This window comes from Dromiciops gliroides, chromosome 6, assembly GCF_019393635.1.
Source record: "Dromiciops gliroides isolate mDroGli1 chromosome 6, mDroGli1.pri, whole genome shotgun sequence".
In the NCBI taxonomy this organism is placed as follows: domain Eukaryota; kingdom Metazoa; phylum Chordata; class Mammalia; order Microbiotheria; family Microbiotheriidae; genus Dromiciops; species Dromiciops gliroides.
Window position 1 is genome coordinate 93,788,477 of NC_057866.1, and position 20,573 is coordinate 93,809,049.

Sequence of the window (20,573 nt, forward strand, 5' to 3'; positions counted from 1 at the left end):
TCCATTGCCCTTTCTGCTACACCAAGCACCTTCCATCCCATTTTGAAAAGCAGAACAATATTTGTTCCAATCTTCTGGATTAGACGATCATGTTGGTTGTCTCCTCTGGATACATTCTGGTTTGCAGACATCCTGTGCAAATTATTATACCTTAGGTATTCCAATATATCTGCACACCAGAAAAATGAAATGATGAAGAACTTATTTCTCTTCACTCATCATTCCCAGTTTCCATCACCAAGTATCACAATTTTTTATGCTTTGCACAGTAAACTTGGAGCTGATCAATAATAGCTATTAGCAGCCATTTAAATCTCAGTGCTGTAGCATATACTTGTCACTGAATTGCCAAATGAAGATTTCAAAATAGAACACAGATAAATGAGATTTCACTAAATATTTCCATTCATTCCATAAACATTTATTTAGTTTCTACCATATTCAAGGAACAATATTTTCACTATTACAGGAGCTAATAAGACAGATTGGTAAGATTTATTTTCCTGACACATCTGTCCGCATTGTTGTAATATAATCAGGCTTTTCAAAAAAATTTAGCTAAAGATGTACTATTTCCTGTCCCTTTAATTGCACACACAAGTCAAAACAAGTCAGGATTGTAGGAAGCTTCTACGTTTACCTTTCTTTTTGACCAATAAAGATTTTGTTTTAAGAAACAAACTTTAAAAATTAGATCTGGGTTGTAGTATCAGCTTTGCTAAAAAGCCATGTGACTGGACAAGTCACAACCTCTTTCTGTACCTCATTTTCATCCATTTATAAGAGAGTTGGACAAGGGGATGTCTATATAAATCATAAAATTCAGACTACAAATAAGATGGGCAGGGAATTTATGTCATGGGCAAGCCACAAAAATGGTTAAGTTCCCTTAGTTCCAGTCTAGGGAAACAAGACGAAGACATTATCCAAGGACACACAGGTCCTAAGCATCAGAAGCAGAATTTTAATCCAGTGGAAAATGCTTTGTAAAATCAAATTTGTACCTCTGTGAGAGCTACTGATTTACCAAACTGCCACATCCTAGATTCTAATTAGCCTAGGGAAACTCTCACTCTATACTTCACAAAAAAAAAAAAATATTCCAGTTGGCTAATGCAAATTGAATATACTAAGATAATGTCTTTTTACATCATGAAGCAAAATGTCTTTTACCTCAGACTACTTCAAGCTATTACAGTATCAAGCTTACCAGCAGAAAACTGAAAGCCCACAGGTCTTCAAATTGTTGAGTATAAACAACAGAACCCACATTTCCTGATTTGCACCTGAAAGTTTATGAAGGGCTTTCTTCTCCACAATCCTGCAAGGCAGGTGGTGCATGTATTACCATCCTTCTCCTCCCCAGGGTCTGGGGCAGCTCAAACAGCACCCCCTTAGGACTTAGAGATCTGAACACTGGCTCTGCCACCTACTACCTGTGACTGGGGAAGAGTCACTTCATGCTTTTCTGAGCCTTTTTCTTCACATATAAAATGGGTTGGGGGTACACATGGGTTTGGCTCTACATCTCTGACCCTAGGAGCCATTTTACAAGACAGAGGAAACCAAGCACAGCATTTGTAGGTACTTCATAAATGATTTTCAAGTTGGAGTTTCAGAATGTTAAAGTGACTTGTCCATGGTGACTCAAATCTATGTCTCCTTAACTTCAAATCCAGTGCTCTTTGCTCTAGACTGTACTATTGTATTTTTAAAACAAAATAAAACATAAAACTGAAGCAGTGGAACCTAAATTGCTTAACTGAAGACAGCACAAATGTTAGTATAAACTAAATGAAAAATGTAGTTTTCATAAAGCCAATTTTAAAAGTAGTACTTTCTGGATAATCCATGTTTTCACGTTCCATTATTTTGTTACTGACACCAAAGAAAATAAGATCTAATTTTACCAAGATTTTAATAGAACTGATCATTTGGCACTGGTGTGTATTAATATAAATTCTAAAAATTTACCTAAATTGGATGTTACTTAAAATTAGAGAAAAGCCCAGCCAATTTGTTTGGTCCTGTCACCTCCAGAATCAAATATAAAATCCTATGTTTGGCACTCAAATCCCTTTGTAACTTGGCCCTCCCTACCTTTCCAGTCTTTTTACACCTTTTGGAGCCTCCACATATTCTGTAATCCAGGAATAACACCAGTTTCATTGTTGCTCCTTGAACAAGACACCCCATCTCTGTACTCCTGCATTTTCTCAGGCAGTACCCCATGCCCAGAATGTTCTCTGCCCTCATCTCTACATCCTGGCTTCCTTCAAGTCCCACCCACAATCCCAATTCCCCTTACTTCTAATGCCTTTCCTCCACTTATTACCTCCAGTTTATCCCATATGTAGCTTATTATACATAGTTGTTTGCTTATTGTCTCCCCCATTAGACTGTGAGCTCTCTGAGAGTAGGGATCATCTTTTACCTTTGTCAATATCCTCCAGCGTTCAGCACAGTGCTATGGTACATAGTAGATGCTGAATAAATATTTACTGACTGACCAGGTACATAAGACTTCAAAGACAACCTAATCATCTTTAGTAACTGAAATCTTGAAGAACATTTGGTTATCTGTTAGGGATAGGGACTGAACATGTGATGTCATGAGTATAGGGAACTAAGACAATGAGGAATCTTCCTCTAACCTATCTGTAATGTAAAGTCTTAGATAGTTACCTAGAGCTCTAAGATTAAGTGACTTTCTTTTTTTTTTTTTTTTTGCGGGGCAATTGGGGTTAGGTGACTGGCCCAGGGTCACACAGCTAGTAAGTGTTAAGTGTCTGAGGCCAGATTTGAACTCAGGTACTCCTGAATCCAGGGCCAATGCTCTATCCACTGCACCACCTAGCTGCCCCCGATTAAGTGACTTTCTCAGGCTCACACAGTCAGTATGTCAGAGATAGATCTTGAACCCTAACCACTTCACCATGCTACCTTTCCTATAAATGTATCCTTTTTATCTCTTCAATCATGTTGGGAAAACATTACTGTAATGACAAAGGAGTTCTCCATTTCAAGATGAGGAAGGCAATTTTAAAGAAACCCATAAGCATCTCACACAACATGTTACAAATACAAGGCTGGCATCATTCAATTGCTCAAATGGGTTCACTGAATTAAACACTACCTACTATCCAAAGTCTAGACAAAAAGATTATGATAGATTGAAGTCATGCGACTATCTTCAGCTGAGTCATTGTAATATTTCCTATTACTTGAGCTATGTTATACAACTATGATTTTATTGGCAACCTATTTGCCAGATTTTAAAAATCTCTACAAAATGTTAATATATACAGCATATTTGGAGGCAAACTAATTCAGGGTTTTAAATAACATTTATCTTGTCATTTGTCAAATAATTAAATTTTTATTCACCCTGATTGAATATGATAAGGAAATGCTTTCTTTATAAATATTAATACCTTACACAATTACTCAATGTAAGGGGTATACTGTAACCAAAATTTATTACCAAAAATAAAGTTTATAGGGAACACAGAAATACTACAAATAAACTAACAGAAAGATATCTCAACACAGCACAGCACAATAAAAACTACCACTGAAAATTTTACATAACATTCTGTTTTTTAACACATGCTCTGCATCAGTAAAAGAAATTTTTTTTTCTTTTTTGGTCAGCTTTATTAGTAAATGGTTTTCAAAAAAATTATTTTAAGCATTTTAAAATGTTTACTTATTCGACACAAATACATTTTGGACCTATCCTAGAACTACTCGTGCTTATTATTTTCTTTCTTTTTAAAAAGGCTGTGATTCAATTTTTATGTATCCAACACCCAAATCAGTAAAATGTAAAATATTAAAACTGCCTTTTTCCACACTTTTCTATAGGAGATATGAAACAGAGACTAGGACAAGCATTAAGAAACTATAATTCATAGAATAGACAGAATTTATAACTGCTACACCATTTATTTTAGTAATTAATGAATATCATTTGTATAGGATTAAAATTTCTCTCTTCCTCATCAACTGCATTTCATTTACATTAAGACAGAAAAACATGAGAAAAATGAATATGATTTTTCTTCAAATAACCAAAATCCTCTTTTCAAAATCACATATTCTATAAAACAATTCCATAAACACATATAAAAATTAGTAATTATCCATGGCTTATAAATTATGTAATCTATATAACAACAGCAGATGGAAAATGAAATTCTGAAATGAAAGACAATTAGGCTTTAATTCCTAAAAGTCAGGATATATTTTAATCCACTCATCCTCTTGAAATATTATGTAAAATTCTTTCATCTCAAAGAATCTGTAGGAAAAAGAAATAGACAAGAAAAGAAAGAAAACATGATATGTGCTATGCCACAAGCCCAGGTTTACAATTTTAACAACATGGTATAGAGACCAGTGAAATATTGTTCTGTTAATAAATACAAGTATCAAGAAACCTCAGAATGATTCTGAATATCTAGTGCTCCATCCAGATCAGTTCTACACAGTTTTCCTTATTTTGAGTTAAATTTTGTATAAAAGCATTTACTAAATTTGACAATTTTTTTAAAAAGATAAACATTCATTCATTTAAAAATATTTATTACTACAAGTGCCTGAAGAGCAAACAGGTAAGACATCATAACCCAGTAAAGTATTTTCTAAGTGTCCCTGTAACCATGATGCTCAGCTAATATAAAGTAATCCAAATCACTTACCTGTTCATCACAAGAAGGCTGAGTTTCATCTGATAACTCTTTTCCTAAATTCATCTTAAGGAGAGGAGCCCTTCCTCGCTACACCAGACACCCAGATTTAAATTATACCATTTAACACCACACCATGCCTGTACATGTCAGAAAAGTTTAAAGACATTTCATATGAAGTTCCATTTTACTCCCTTTCTGTTACCCATGGCAACAGGACACGGCATGAAGCAGTGGTTCGTCGGAGATTCAGATTAGATCTCAATTATTGCTCACAAAGAAAGAGATCAGTTTACATAAATCATGCTGTGATATCATTTTTTAAGTATTTCCTCTAACAAATCTGAAGAATAAAACTTGGGCTGATAGGGGTAATTTTTCAGTCAGAACAACAGCTGCAAAGAATTTGGTTTTTAGTAGAATGGTGCAGTTCACAACCTTAATTACAGTTGCTGATGATTCTATTAAAAGCTTCCCATATGCCAAGGTTTCCACAGTGCCAACCAGTAAAATCTGACACATTACTGAAAAACCATCTTACTTCTTTCCATTCTCTATTTACCACTTTGACAGGCTTCCAAACATTTAATATAAACTGAAAGTAGGTAAGTCAGGGATCAGGTCCTAGTGAAACCGGTTTTAGGATTTCATAAATAGCTATTATGTGCTTTAAAAAAGAAAGAAAGAAAGAAAGAAAGGTTTCAGGTGTTCTTTACTCCCTTATCTGTCAAAACATTACAATAAAAAATACCTTCCTCACTTGACAAGTTTCTTAGGCTCAAGTTAGTAACACATTTTAAGAATTGTTAGTCTCATTGACTTGAGACTGACTTTGAAACTTAGAGGCAAAGTCACTCAGTGGAATGTGCAATGTACTTGTGGTCTGAAAACGCAGGACTGAGGGTCAGCTGTGGCCACTCCATGGCTGTGTGACTCCAGACAGGTAACTTAACCTGTCTGAGCTTCAATCCCTCACCTGCCACTGGCAATAAAGAATACTAGTCCTACCTAATCTCAAAAGGCTATTGTAAATAGAATGCTTTCAAACATGTTAAGTGCTACAAAACTACAAAATACAACAAAGTGTTGAATATTACAAAAACAACTCCCTGACTTGTTACTTGGGAAGCAAAGTGTCCCAGTGTATGGAAGATTGGACTTCAAGTTAGGAAAAAGGGAAGAAGAGCAAGTATGCATCAATACAGCTTCGACTTTGTGGCATCCAGGCACTGTGCTAAAGGCCTTAGGAACTTTAAGAACTGATCTTGAATCTGTCTCAGGCTTTTACTAGCAATGTGACCCTGGACAAGTCACTTACTTCCACTCATCCTCAGCTTCCTCATCTGTAAAATGAGGGTAAAAATATTATCTGTCCCCAGGGTTATAATGAGGATCAAATGAGATAACATATAAATCACTTTGCAAACCTTAAAGCTGTATATAAACTTAGCTATTATTATCAGGTATAATTATGGCTTGCTTCCTTATTTTACAACTAAGATTACACCAAGATTAACACTGCACCAAAGTGGAGTGGAGTGGGAATGGTCTGCTTTTCTTCTGTCTCCCCCCACCCCACCCTCATGCCTCAGTGGATACCCCCCACTCTAGAGCATTCCATTGGATTTTCCCTTCTAACCTTCCCGGTTGTCATCTCTACTTTTTCCTCTCCCTCCTTCTTCTTTTTCTCCAAAGCCCAAAGTCAAGGATAAGTTGACAAGGAAAGAAGAAGTTAGCACGTAATGTTACTGGTGGGGGAGGAGGGGGAGGAAAAAAGAAAGAAATATGTGATGGGGGTAGAAAGCACACCTGGATTCAAATTCCATCTCAGACACTTCCTACCTGTGGGACTTCAGGCAAATCACTTCACACTCTAGATTTCACCTTCCTCACCTATAAAATAGAATAAATCCCTGTAGTTGGGACCATTCTAGTACATTTGTATTCCCACCTCTCTTAGAAAAGCCTGATCAAGATTCAGCTTTTTAGCCAAACAACAAGCATTTATTAAGCTCCTAATGTTTAGCTAGGCTCTGGAGATACAAATACAAAAGAAACAGGAGCTCGAATTGAGAAACTTACATTTTACTGGGAGTTAGTACCACAACATTTCCCAGATAGATAAATCAAGACAAAATACATACAAAATAAATACAAATCAATTGAGGAAGATGCTGGGGGAAGGTACTAACAATGGGGAATTTAATTGGGAAGGCCTTTTGGAGATGACATGCCAGCTGACTAAAGTGGGGTGGGAGAGATGGGATATGGAATACAAAGAGAAAGAAGGTTAAAACCTGTTGTAATCAGATCTTGTTACCCCCTTCCCATCAGCAAGGAAGAACAGAGCTGCTACCCTAGTTTACCCACAGGTGCACTCTGTAGGGGCTGGCTTCTGGTCATGCATATATAACTTGTCCACTGAGAGTCAAATAGCGACTGAGCCGTCAGAGCTGATGACAGAGGTGTCATGCCTGGAGACACAAGTGGGTTCTGGCTGCTGGACCCTCTATTGGATATTGCCCAGCAGGGGCCAAGATGTGACTTTAGTTAGAGGAAGGGGATGGACTTTCTACTCCTCTCCCTGACATAAGAGCAGCCACGGCCACCACTCACCAGCCTTATGCCAGGCCTCTGGCTGTCCTCTGCCTCTCATGTTTTCTTCATTTAGTATTGCCCTGGTGGGCATCAAAAGGTCTGCAACGATAGCAGCTGGGAGTTCTTCCTACTCCCTTGAGCAACTCTGGGGAGAGAGGGTCCAAGCAGCAAAAGGAGTGAGCTAACACCAAGGGAAGGCTGGCCCCAGAAAGATCCAGCTCCACTGTGTAACAGGATGGTACAACATGGCTAATTAGCAAACTGTTTTATGCCCCAATAAGGGTTAAAGAGTGCAAATGAAAATGAACAACTACAACAAAATAAATAAGCTGGCCTTAAATATTGTCTTAATATGAAATATTCTAAACCTTGTACACTGGGTACCTCTTTTCATTCCCCCCTTTTGGGGGAAGGCCTGGATAAGAGACAAAATTAGCAACTTCTAGGGAGCCAGGGTGGGGATGATAAGCCAGTAAACATGAGAATAAGCAGCCTTCTTCCTGTGCAGAGAAGTCTAAACGTGGTGAAACACAATGTTGGGTGAAATCCAGCCCCTGTGGCCCCAGTCGAGTGATGTCTCCAGCCATATGCCATATTTAAATGGAAGGGGAAAAAAAATACTAAGTATTTGAGTACTGAGGGCTTACTATGCACCCAGTTCTTTGCTATGGATGCAGAGAAAGTATGGCCCATTATCATTCCTACTTAGATTCTAATCTTATTAAGGACAAAAGACATACACATGGGAATGAAGAATAATCATTTAAGATAGCATGATGCAAGCAAGGCACAGTTCCTGGCACATAACAGGCATGTAAGACATACTTATTGACTGACTTTACTTGTTTCCCACTTCTGGATCCATTCATTCAAAGCTGCCTATTAAACATGTATACCTCGTTTTTTACTGCCTTCATTCATTCACTATTTTGGACAGTGTCTGAACATAAGAAAGCAACAGTGTTTTTTATAATCAATATACCGTACTGGGAAGTAACCAATTCACAGGCAACTAATTTGCCTAATAATTAATTTCTCTCACAATCTCTAGAAAATGCAGGTAATTCAAATCTTCAAAAGATCCATGATTTCATCAACATGGATACTCCTATGCACTCACTATGCTTTTACTCAAGCAGAAAATCCTCTGCTTTTCTTAAGCTGCCATGACCAAAAAATAATCAAACAGTGGTCGACCTGCTGATGATGAGCCTCTCTGGATTTTATTAGAATAAATCCTATAGCAATGCCTGTCTCATCACGGGTTCTCAAGGGATATGTCATTGATGCATGAGCTCAGATAGGCTTTTCCATGCTATGGAAGGCTTTAAATAAAGGACCTAGGACTAGCTTTACTTAATCATACTTTGTAAATGATGTTTTAGCCCCTTTATAGCATTTTGAATCATTTTTCATTACTTTAGTCACTTTTCTGTGATTTAAGAATTATTTTATGGATCCATTTTAGTATTTTAGCATCCATGATTATCTCACCAATTGGTAAGAGCCATTATGATCTGGGGTAAGCTTGGGGTAAGCCACAACAGATGCAAGGCACTTCAGGGCAAACTGAGTCTGAACATCTATCAAAAAGAGACTCCTGAACTTGGAAACTGAGTAAATTATACTTCATTCATGCTACTAGAAGCTCTGAACCTATACTTTTTTTTTACTGAATGTTCTCTGGCTTGGCCTTCTAGCTCAGTTCATTATCCTTGGACTCTCCTATGGACAACACTGCAAAGTATATCCCATGAAACCACCCTCTATTTATACCGATCTCCTTGGTTATAGCAGTACTCTTCCACTCCCTACCTCCTTCTGATTAAACCAGCTCCTACTGAGCTCCTGAAAATCCACATCCATTGTTATCCCTGGTTGGATGTGGTTGTCAGTGACTGACTGATACTGGGTGAAATTCAGGCAACCAGATAAGAAGATGAGTTAATCATTAAACAAACTATCTTTAGACTAATTTAGAGCTCTTAGTAGATAATGCTTCAACACAGAGGTGTCTCCAATTCTGAATTTACTTAGAACACCACCTTTAATTTACATTTATTTATATTATGACCTATAAAATGTAAGCTCCTTGAGGGCAGGGGATATTTTATTTTTGTCTTTATATCCCAAGTTGCTATCACAGCACCTGGTACACAGAAGGTAATTCATAAATGTTTACTGAAATGAAAATGGATTCGATTCTCTTTTTGGGAGACCATCATGATAGTTACCTTAAGTTTTGTTGAATCTTAGCCCTGGATCAGAAGGTTTCAGGGTAGAAGATCAATGTTTGTTTTCTCTTCATCAATTGCATGTCCTCCCCACCCCCACCCTACCACCTGCTACTTCTAATCTTCCTTCTCCCATTCAATATCAAGGACAATCAAGTTCAGCACATACCACCAATTATTCTCCTCGCCATCTTCCATTCTAATTCTTTCCTCCCTTCAAATTCTTTAAGCAATTTCCTAAGTTTCTACAGTGTCAGGTGACCAGAGAAAAAGACAAGAAGAGAAGTTACAGGGTCCAGCGAATTGGTAAGATAGTATAATGGAAATAACTCTGAACTTGAAATCAGAAAACCTGGGATTCAAGTGCTAGTTCCAACTGTGTGACCCATTTGGTAAGTCACCATCTCCTTAAGCCTCACTTGCTCACCCACAAAATGATCATTCTTTCCTTTTATTACTGACCTCAATGGATTGTTCTGAGAAAGGCCTTTGCAGATCACGATGAACTATATTAATGTAAGTTAAAAAAAAACTCTCAAAACCAAATTATCCTGGAAGCAAATCGGCTGCCAGAAGCAAGGAAGATGAGCTACTTTTCCCCAAACGCCAAGATCAGTCTCTCTGTCTCTCTCCTCTTTTTCCTTCTCTCTGTCTTTCCTCTTCCTATATATCTGTCTCTCTATCTCTTCTCTTGCTCTTCTCTTGCTCTTCTCTCTCACTCTCTCTTCCCATAACCTGTGATTTCATTGGTTTAGAAAGTCTGCCCCAAAAAGGAAAGTCCCCCTAACCAATGCAGGTTGGCATCCTGTAATGCCTACTCTTAAAGAGTTAAGTAAGGCACTTGACATTAAGTATGGGTAGGAGGTAGCAACATGGGACAGCCTAGTTAGTGAGGTCAAAAAATGACTTGCCCAGTCACACCTCCAGTATATCAGAGACAGGACTTGAATCTTCATCTTTCTGACTCTGAGGCCAGCTCTCTATTCACTGCTCTGTATTGCCTCTCAGCATCCTATCATCCTATTAAGAGATTATATTTGACTATGGTAGACAATATAATTCAGCTTTCTCAAAAGACACAACACACTTCTTAACAGCACTTAGCTACTCTTAGTACAGAAAATAGACTTCTAAATTAATCAGCCATATATACCCATCATCAGTCAATAATCATCATTTGTCAGTCTGAACCAAGGTCTCCTCTTCATCTGAACCTAGGCACATTCACATGATGTCAGCCAAACTGAAGATAACACATGATTTTCCAATATAAAAGCATATAAACGGGCAGCTAGGTGGCACAGTGGATAGAGCACCAGCCCTGGAGTCAGGAGTACCTGAGTTCAAATCCAGCCCCAGACACTTAACACTTACTGGCTGTGTGACCCTGGGCAAGTCACTTAACCCCAATTGCCTCACTTAAAAAAAAAAAAGTATAAAAACATAGATAACCCTCACTCATGTATGTGCTAAATGTTCTTCCTTATTTGCTAACTTTGGCCCCTACTGCATCTTCAGTTGTGAAGTTTGTACTGAGAACCTAAATTCCTGAGCAGTTTCATCAGTGTCACCTATGAGCTCCTCTTAAGTAGCAAGACAAGATAAGAAACACATAATTCCTGAAACTCAGTCAGCATTGCCCTGATCCCTGCTCCTACACAATTCTACCAGTCCAAACGTGTGCAGAAAATGACAATAAGAAGATAACCTGCTATGGGGTGCGTTATATCTGGAGAACTACAAATAGAATGGACAGAAAAACAGGATGAGAACACCAGGACACACACATGCATGACAAGACAGGATAGCTACAGACTTCTACAATGTGAAAACTGCAGATAAATGAGCATGGCCTGGAGCAATCCGAAAAGAGTTTGGCTGTCCTTGGGTCAAGGCACTACAGAATCACTGACAACAATGGGTTGTTCAAATCACAGGCATCAAACATGGCACCCATGTCAAGATGCCTGAACTAGATGAAAATGCCATTGGGAAAGACTTAGCAAAATAAATAAAAATGTGATAGAATATAAGTAATTTAATATGTGATTTTCTAACTCAATAGACAGCCCAGAGGGTTCTTTATGCAGATCTAATGCCTGCCAAATTTCCATTTGAGTTTGACTCCACTAGTTCAATGGAATTTTGAGTCAGGGTTCCTTGCTAAGGCTAAAGGGGCTTTGCATAAGAATAAGATAAGGCAGACCAAGGGAAAAGCTGAATCAATCCCTAAATGAGCCAGTTAGCTAAATTCTGTTTTGTGGTCATAGATTGTACCTCTAACCTTCCAAAATCTGCCAGGAGCAACATCTGGGCTAAGGAAAGATTGAATCCAAGCATCTGTTTTCCTAAACAAGTCAAGTAACAGAGAAGACAAAGATGATCAAGCTGGTTTAGCGCATGTGCACACACGCATACACATATGTACACATACACACACATGCACCCTTGCACATAAGTTGATGATGAGTCAGCCTGTATCTGCAAATAAAAGACAATACTTCATTAAGCCACACGCATAAGCAGTTAGTTGTAAACAGATGGGCTGACTATTTGGAGTCATCTGACATCCTCTTCTCAGTGATCTCCCACCTGCTCTACACCAGTGTCGAGCTCCATTGCTCCCACCATGGCCAACCACCTGTGCCTCCCCATCTGGCTCAGGCCCCTACCCCACGATGGCCCTATTGCCAATGTGTAGCTCTCCCCAGGCCTATGCAAAGTACACTGGACCACAGACATGCACTCACATCCCAGGGTCAAGAGAAATGGCAGCTGTTGCTCCTCCCAACACTGCAATCAACTGCAACCTCTATATAAGGGTTAGGGATTCGATGGATGATGTATCTGTATGGAAAGGGCTGAATGCTGTGCAGCAGCCACAAGGAAAGTGAAAGCCAGTTGGACAAGCTGCATTCATTAAGATTCTGAGGGCCAAACCAAAGCTTGGTCCCCTCTCCTATGGAGCCCAATTCAAAGAGATTGTGATTATCTGGTCCCACAAATGGGCCCCAAGTTGTCCAAAACTGCTGTGAATCTCTTGACAGATCCATACAAAGATATTCGAGTATCCTCTGTGCAAGCAGCTGAGCTGAGAAAACATGTGCAAGGTGCCACCACAATGCATAGAATACCAGGCCTGCAATCAGGAAGATGAATGAGATTCCTGAGTTCAAATCTAGCCTGAGACACTTACTAGTTGTGTACCCCTGGGCAAGTCACTTGACCCTGTCTGCCTCAGTTTCCTCATCTGTCAAATGAGCTGGAGAAGGAAATGGCAAAGCACTCCAGTATCTTTGCCAAGAAAACCCCAAAAGGGGTCACGAAGAGTCAGACACAACTGAAAAGGAACTGAACTGAACAGGCACCACCAGTTCTCCAATCCAAATGCTATTTGTTTCTATCAGTGATCTGGCAATAAAACATTTCTAGGCCAGACAAGTTCACTAAGACTGTTATCTCGCATACTGAAATTAAGTATTCAGACTAGTATTCTTATAGATATGTGCTTTATAGTAATAGCTACAGGGAATCTTCAAGGAATAAGGATGGCTCAGGGTTTCTTCTCTTCAGCATTAAAACACTTCTTGAAACCAAAGAAAAATCTTTCTAAAAACATCTTCCATATGCTTCCCTCTTTCTAAGCAGGTACTGAGGGTCATTTAGCTGTTTTCTTGATGACTCAAATACTTGACAATACTAAGGGAATGGTGCCCCCAGAGTGTACTTCAGTGTAGAGGATTATTTGCCTCTCACTAAATGGTCCCAGACTCTGGTGGACAAGTAGAAAGGAGGTGAGCCACTCATGCAGCAAGAATGATAGATGGCAAACAGCTGAGCATTTCACCTTTGTCTAGGAAATAGTAAAAGAAGTCGAGGAAGGCTTTGGGTATATTGGGTAAATAATGTGTAGAGACACAGACAAAAATTCCATATGATAGGCAGGTATGGAGGAATCTCCGCCTGTACGGGCAGAGAGAGCACCCGTGCCAACTGATAAAGAATCCATCAAAGTCTGTATGCTTCTACAGTTTGTGTGTCTCTCCTTCCCTCGCCACCAGGCTGTTAGCTGTCCCTTTTTCCTAGCACTAGTGCTGGTCTGCAGCAGTCCCTTCTACAGTCTTCTAATTGGCCACTTCTGATGTGCCATTAGCCTGGAAACCAGATAACTAGGCTAGTTAGAACTGTGTGCAAAGGGGAAAATGTTTTAAAAACCTAAGGTTGAGGGGCTGAGGGGCTTTCCTATGAGCAAAGCAAAGCTTTACATGCATAGATTTTATAACGTATTCGGGATGCTCAGCAGCTTTTTTATTTACACCTGGTTTGTAAGCAGGGTGATAGATTGAAAAGGCTTCCAAACAGCTCTGTTCGGGACAAATGAAGCATTACTAGATCATGAAACTATTCAATGGAATTTAATGTTCAATAAGTGCCTATGATGTGCAAGCACTGTACAATCCACAGAGACAAAAACAAAATAACACTACTGTCATGGGGCGCAGAGCACCCCAGAATTTCTCTGGGGCACACCGAGGAATCTTCTCCTTGAGAAACTAAACCAGAGGACAGATAACGCCTAGAGAAACCAAATCGGACTGAGCTAGCTTGGGATTCCTACCCTTCATTCCGGTCTCCCTTACTCTGGAGAGATAAGTTTGGGTGTGGCTTCGGCCTTTGTGTTCTGAAGAGGGATCCGTAGCCACCCCTCACCCAATTCCTTTAGTCACTACCAGTGGGGGATGGTCCTCCACTGCTCACCCAATTCCCCCAGCTACCACCAGTGGGGGATGGTCCTCTCTCACTAAAGGAACTTTCCACAGGCAGATGGTCCACCCCCATCAGTCATCTATAAAAGTACCTTCCGGTCTCCTGTTCGAGGAGATTTGGTACCTCTGAGCCATGTGCTTTGTGCCAAATCTCCCCATGAAAAGTCTAAGGATTTCTTTCATGGTTTCCCTCCCCCCCCACCCTTCCCTTGCTCCTAAATAAACTATCACCTTGTTCTAACTAAGTTTTGTGTGCAAGAGGGTGTAATTCTTTAAAGAGGAGTTCCCAAGAACCCCAACTCCCACCAACCCGTACCACATTTCCCACTATATCATCTGGCGCCCGAACGTTGTAGGGACGTGGGATTTTCCTCTTTCCTCTTAGCACATAAAACTGGGGGGTGGGAACCTCCCTTCTGGGTTTCCTTTCTCCCTCTCCCGCCTGACTCAACCTCCCGTTTGAGTCACAGAGAGGTAGAGAGAGGGTCAGCTTTCGCACGCGACAGTGGAGGGCAGCCTGAGTCTCCCTCCCTCGCTGAAAGCTCAAACAGACGTCTGGACCACGCTTGGCACAGAACCTGGAGGTAAGGCCCTACCTTCTGGGTTTCTCTTCTCCCTCTCCCACCGGACTCAACCCGTTTGAGTCACAGAGAGGTAGAGACGGTCGGCGTCTGCACGACAGCAGAGAGCAGCCTGGGACTCCTAGATGTCCGAACCACGCTAGGACCCTCAGACTACACGTTTCTGGGTAAGAACATTTATGCTTATGTGTCTATCCCTTACCAGCTCTCTGCTCTTGGTTCAGACTATTCTCCTTAGACAGTAGTTATGGGACAGAAAGGGAGTGTTCCGAAAAATTCACCTCTGGGGTGCATCCTAAGAGATTGGACTAAATTGGAACTTAAAAACCTAAGAAAGAGATGTATGATACATTTTTGTAACAATTTATGGCCACATTATCCTTTAGGAAGTGAAGGAAATTGGCCTGTACACGGCACCCTTAATTATAATACCATCTTGCAATTGGACAAGTTTTGCAAGCGTGAAGGGAGATGGACAGAGATTCCATACATATCGGCTTTTATGAGTTTGAGCCAGAAGTCAAAGGGAAAGGATGAGGTCCCCTTGCCGGTGGAGAATCACCGAAAGCCCAAGCAATTCGCTAACCCTTCGGGCACCTACTCTGAGACCTCAGCCTCCCCTCCTCCTCAAACTCATTCCCTACCTGTTTCTCGTTCCACTCCTTCTCCGCCTGCTTCCATACCTATGGGTCAACCACAGTCATATCACTCTATGACTGAGACCTCTCCTTGCCCACCGGCTGATCTCAGAACCAATTCCCTGTGCCACACGGGGAGTGGATATCAGTCTCCCTCTATCCTGCTCTACCCCATTTACAATCGGGGGGAACTCCAATATGTTCCCATTTCTCCTGTTTTTTCCATTCAGCCGACCCCATCTGCTTTACCTAATCTGCAGTTACCTACGGCTATCTCCCTTTCCCCATCTCCACCCATGCTGCAGCCAAAGACTGTTTCCCCTCCCCCACCTACTCCACAGCCAAAGGCTGTTACCCCTCCCCCACTAGGCCCTGCGCCCAATCCTCTGTCTCCACCTGAGCTATCTCCCCAACCCAGGTCCTTACCAGCCTCTCCCACTACTTCCCTGCTTCCATTAAGGGAATTTCCCATTGGGAAGGGCACAACAGTAAGGCATGCCCCTTTTTCTATAAGCAGGTTATCTCAGATTAAAGAGAAATTGGGGAGCTACTCAGAGAACCCCACAAAGTTCATAGATGGCTTTAAGTCTGTGACACTGGAGTTTGACCTTTCCTGGACTGATTTGCAAATTATTCTTGCCAGCTGTTGTACCCCTGATGAGAAAAAACAGATTTGGGACCTGGCTGTACAAGTTGGGGATGAACACTCGCAGGTTGGAAATTGGGTTGGGGTCCCTGGTTTTACAGCTGTCCCGGTCATAGAACCGAGATGGAACTATGATAACAGGGAAGATAGGGCTCGTAGAAATCACATGGTCACCTGCCTAGTTGAGGGAATGAGAAGGGGGGTTAAGAAACAAGTCAATTATGGAAAGGTGAGGGAGATAACACAGGGGTCTGATGAAAATCCTGCTGTCTTCATGAGCCGCTTAGCAGACTCTCTGAAGAAATATACTAACCTAGACCCCCAAAGAGATGTAGGAATTACTGTCCTCAATATTCATTTTATCAGCCAGTCTGCTCCTGACATTAGGAGAGAGCTCCAGAAGTTAGACTGGGGTCCCCAGATCCCATCCTCACAACTCCTTGACATTGCTTTTAAGATTTTTAATAACAGGGACCTTGCAGTAGCCAAAGAGAGAGAAAAGATGGCTCGTGCCCGCTCCATAGACCAAGCTTCTATAATAGCAGCCGCCATCACCACATCTGCTACCAGCAGAACTCCGGCTGGCCGAGATTCTGGCAGCTGCAGTAAACCGGGACACAGAAGTGGGGGACGCCGCACGAAGGTGAGGTCAGCTCTCCTACCTCTTTGTCCCCAGGGCAGCACCCAAGAGATCGGCTCTGCAGCTTGCTCTCCTGACCAGCATCGTGTTGGGCCTATGGCCAAGCTGGACATAGGAGGCAAGCCTAGGAATGGTTTTGGGGTGACCTCTGTCTTACTCTCTGGTTCAGGTCCTAGCATGCAATCAAGGCACAAAGTAGGGATGGGATAAAAGGGACCCTTAATGTAGACAGACACTGCCTATCACAGAATTAGGCTTGAACTCCCTCCTGTAAAGCAGGCCACACCCTGTCCTGCAAAAAGGTCCCACTTGACTCCTGATCTGATAAAGTCCCTTTTCCTTTTTTTGCTCTGGTCAGTTTTAATTTTTTTTGTTTAAGTCTGTTCCATCTAGGCTCAAGGATTCATGACACTGTGCCTACGTGTTGCCTCTGGACTCTCTGGGCCCCTCACAACTCCGAGCATTCCAGGCCTTCTCCACTTCTCTCCCCTCCCCCTCCCTTGCGCCGTGATTTCTTCGACCCCCGGTCAGCATGAAGCAGTTTCAGAAGAATCTTCGTCCCCTTTCCTTATATATAGAGAAGTGGGGAATGTCATGGGGCGCAGAGCACCCCAGAATTTCTCTGGGGCACACCGAGGAATCTTCTCCTTGAGAAACTAAACCAGAGGACAGATAACGCCTAGAGAAACCAAATCGGACTGAGCTAGCTTGGGATTCCTACCCTTCATTCCGGTCTCCCTTACTCTGGAGAGATAAGTTTGGGTGTGGCTTCGGCCTTTGTGTTCTGAAGAGGGATCCGTAGCCACCCCTCACCCAATTCCTTTAGTCACTACCAGTGGGGGATGGTCCTCCACTGCTCACCCAATTCCCCCAGCTACCACCAGTGGGGGATGGTCCTCTCTCACTAAAGGAACTTTCCACAGGCAGATGGTCCACCCCCATCAGTCATCTATAAAAGTACCTTCCGGTCTCCTGTTCGAGGAGATTTGGTACCTCTGAGCCATGTGCTTTGTGCCAAATCTCCCCATGAAAAGTCTAAGGATTTCTTTCATGGTTTCCCTCCCCCCCACCCTTCCCTTGCTCCTAAATAAACTATCACCTTGTTCTAACTAAGTTTTGTGTGCAAGAGGGTGTAATTCTTTAAAGAGGAGTTCCCAAGAACCCCAACTCCCACCAACCCGTACCCCATTTCCCACTATATCACTACCTTCAGTGGAAAATAGCAAGGGATAATAACTGTTGATAAAACTGCATTTTTTAAATGTCACATTATTTATTTTTAATAAGGTTTTTTGTGTAAAAATCTCTGACAGTCAGATAACAGTCTTGTCCAGGAGTCTGTTCAGAAAGACTAGTACAATGCTCTACATTTAGTAGAAATGCCTAACACAATGCACTGTTCATGGAAGAGGAAGGACAGGGGAAGGGGAGAGAGGGAATAGGGAGAGGAGGAGAGAAGGAGAGGGATGGGGAGGAGGGAAGGATGGAAGGAAGGAAGGGAGGGAGAGAGAATTTATTCAGCATCTAGCACCTACTATATGCCAGGCACTGTGCTAAGTGCTTTACAAATATCTCATTTAATCCTCAAAACAACCTTGATCCCCAGTTTACAGCGAGAAAACCAAGACAAAGAGACATTAAGTGACTTGCCCAGGGTCACACAGCTAGTAGGCACTTGCCTGAGGCCAGGATTTGAACTCTGGTCTTCCTGACTCCAGGCCTGACACTCTATCCACTGCGCCATAGGTACCTAAGGGGATGAGGCATAAAATCTAAGCAAAACCCATTGCAAATATGTTGTGTCACAAACAGAGAATGGGGAGTTTAAAGGTGTCCACTCTGATTTTGTTGAATTACTGCTCCATGGGAGTGACTGGAATTTTTGTGAATTCCTGCAATCCTAAATAAGTTTGGAAAGTCAAGAAAGAAAACAATATGGATTAAATTAGCCCCAGGTTTAGGTGGGGACTATCTGGTCCTAAGGAATCAATCTTATGTTCAGGCAACCAAACACATCTATACCAAGGGATATATACTCCTATATCTTTACTTCATGAATAGACCAACTTCTGGTAGAACCTAGAAAATTACTAACAATTAACCATTAAGTTGCTGGGCTTAGAGTGTGTAAAGAAATGTAAGGCACTGCCATTAGCCTCAAGGATTTTTACAAAGCAGTAAGACAGAAAAAGATTAGCATAAGAAGATAACCTAACATTCGAAGGCCATCTATACCAAATGAGTTGTAGACTACTGTTTCCTCTGTGGCAGGAGTTCAAAGGGGAGAATGGCCATTTCTCGGAGAGCTGATCAAGAAGAGGTGGAATTTGGGGGCAGCTAGGTGGCACAGTAGATAAAGCACTGGCCCTGGATTCAGGAGGATCCTAGTTCAAATCCAGCCTCAGACACTTGACACTTAATAGCTGTGTGACCCTGGGCAAGTCACTTAACCCTCACTATCCCCCCCACACACAAAAAAAAGAATTGGAATTTGAAGAGCTGAAAGATGCTAGGATTTGTATGGATTAAGAGGAGGGAATAGATGGGAAATTCTGTGTGAAAGGAACTGTGGAAGCAATATACTCACTTCTTACTTCCACCTAGGTTGTAGAGATGAGATGTTACAAAATCTATGCACTTCAGGCATTCTAGGTGAGATTCTGGGTGACATGAAGAGTAGGAAACAATTCATACCCTCATCATGTCCACCTTTTAGAATCCCAATCTTCCTTTAAGGCTGAGCTTAGTTGCCAACTCTGGACCCCCTTCCTTGGTCCTCTGAATTGCTAATGCTCTCTCCCTCAGAACCACCTTTGTAGCATCTCTCCTGTTTACACCTTCCTCTCTCATCAGGCCCTCATCACTGGGACTACTGCAATGGCCTGCTGGGTGGTAGCCCTGCCTTGGTCTCTCCCCAGCTTCCATTTTGTTTTTAAAGCCCTTTATGAGCCTTACTGCACCATGTACTCTCTGATCCAGTGACACTGGCCTCCTTACTGATCCTCTCATGAGGCACTTCATCCCCTGGCTCTGTGTGTTTTCATGGGGAGGGGGGAGGGGGAGTTGTCCCCAGTGCCTGAACGATCTCCCTTCTTCAGTCCCACCTCCTCTTCTCTGGCTTCCTTCAAGGTTTATCTAAAATCCCACCTACCAAAAGCTTTTCCCTGCTCTCCTTAATCCTAGTACCTTCCCTCCTGATTGAATCCAATTTATCCGGTAAATAACTTGTTTATATATGACTGTTTACATGTTGTCCTTGCATTTCTTTATAAGCTCAGTGCTTGGCACAATACCTGGCACTTAGTAGGTACTTCATAAATACCTGTTGACTGGCCTGGAGCAAAGAGTTGGTAAAGGGAAGGTATCATGGCTAGGATGCTGAAGAGATAGGTTAGAGCCAGATCACGAAAGAAGGCGTTAAATGCCTAGGTCTCTGAATTTTGAGAACTCTTAAGATCCTAGGATGCAGAGCTGTAAGAGACCTTATAGATTACATGTAGATGGTCACTTCAGTGACTGTGGAAAATGAAGAGCCATTAGAACTTTCTGAAGAAGAGAATGACAACAAGGAACAAAATAGTATTTTAGGAAAACTTGCCAGGCTGTGGTATTCAGGGTGGCTTGGAGATGGAAAAGATTGAAAGGAGATATACTGAAATCTGGAGTTGGGAAGAACCTTGGGTGTCACACTAGTCTATCCCCTGCACCCTGGTAGTCACCTCCCCCAGACTAAACCCTTTACTGACCAGGAGCTCACTATCTCACAAAGCAATCCTTTC

General features: G+C 41.6%; 1 protein-coding gene across 4 annotated transcripts in view; it reads right to left on the minus strand.

Moving 5' to 3' along the window:
- Nucleotides 1–20,573, minus strand: part of RGS12 (regulator of G protein signaling 12) — a 221,360-nt gene that overhangs the window by 123,379 nt on the left and 77,408 nt on the right. Inside the window, exon 1 of one of the 4 annotated variants that reach the window (XM_043972854.1) lies at nucleotides 4,704–5,088. The exons of the other annotated variants lie outside the window; for them this stretch is intronic. Within the exon in view, the coding sequence (XP_043828789.1) occupies nucleotides 4,704–4,757 (54 nt within the window). The 5' untranslated portion in view covers nucleotides 4,758–5,088. Of the gene's footprint in view, nucleotides 1–4,703; nucleotides 5,089–20,573 lie in introns of those variants that run through there. 4 annotated transcript variants of the gene reach the window in all.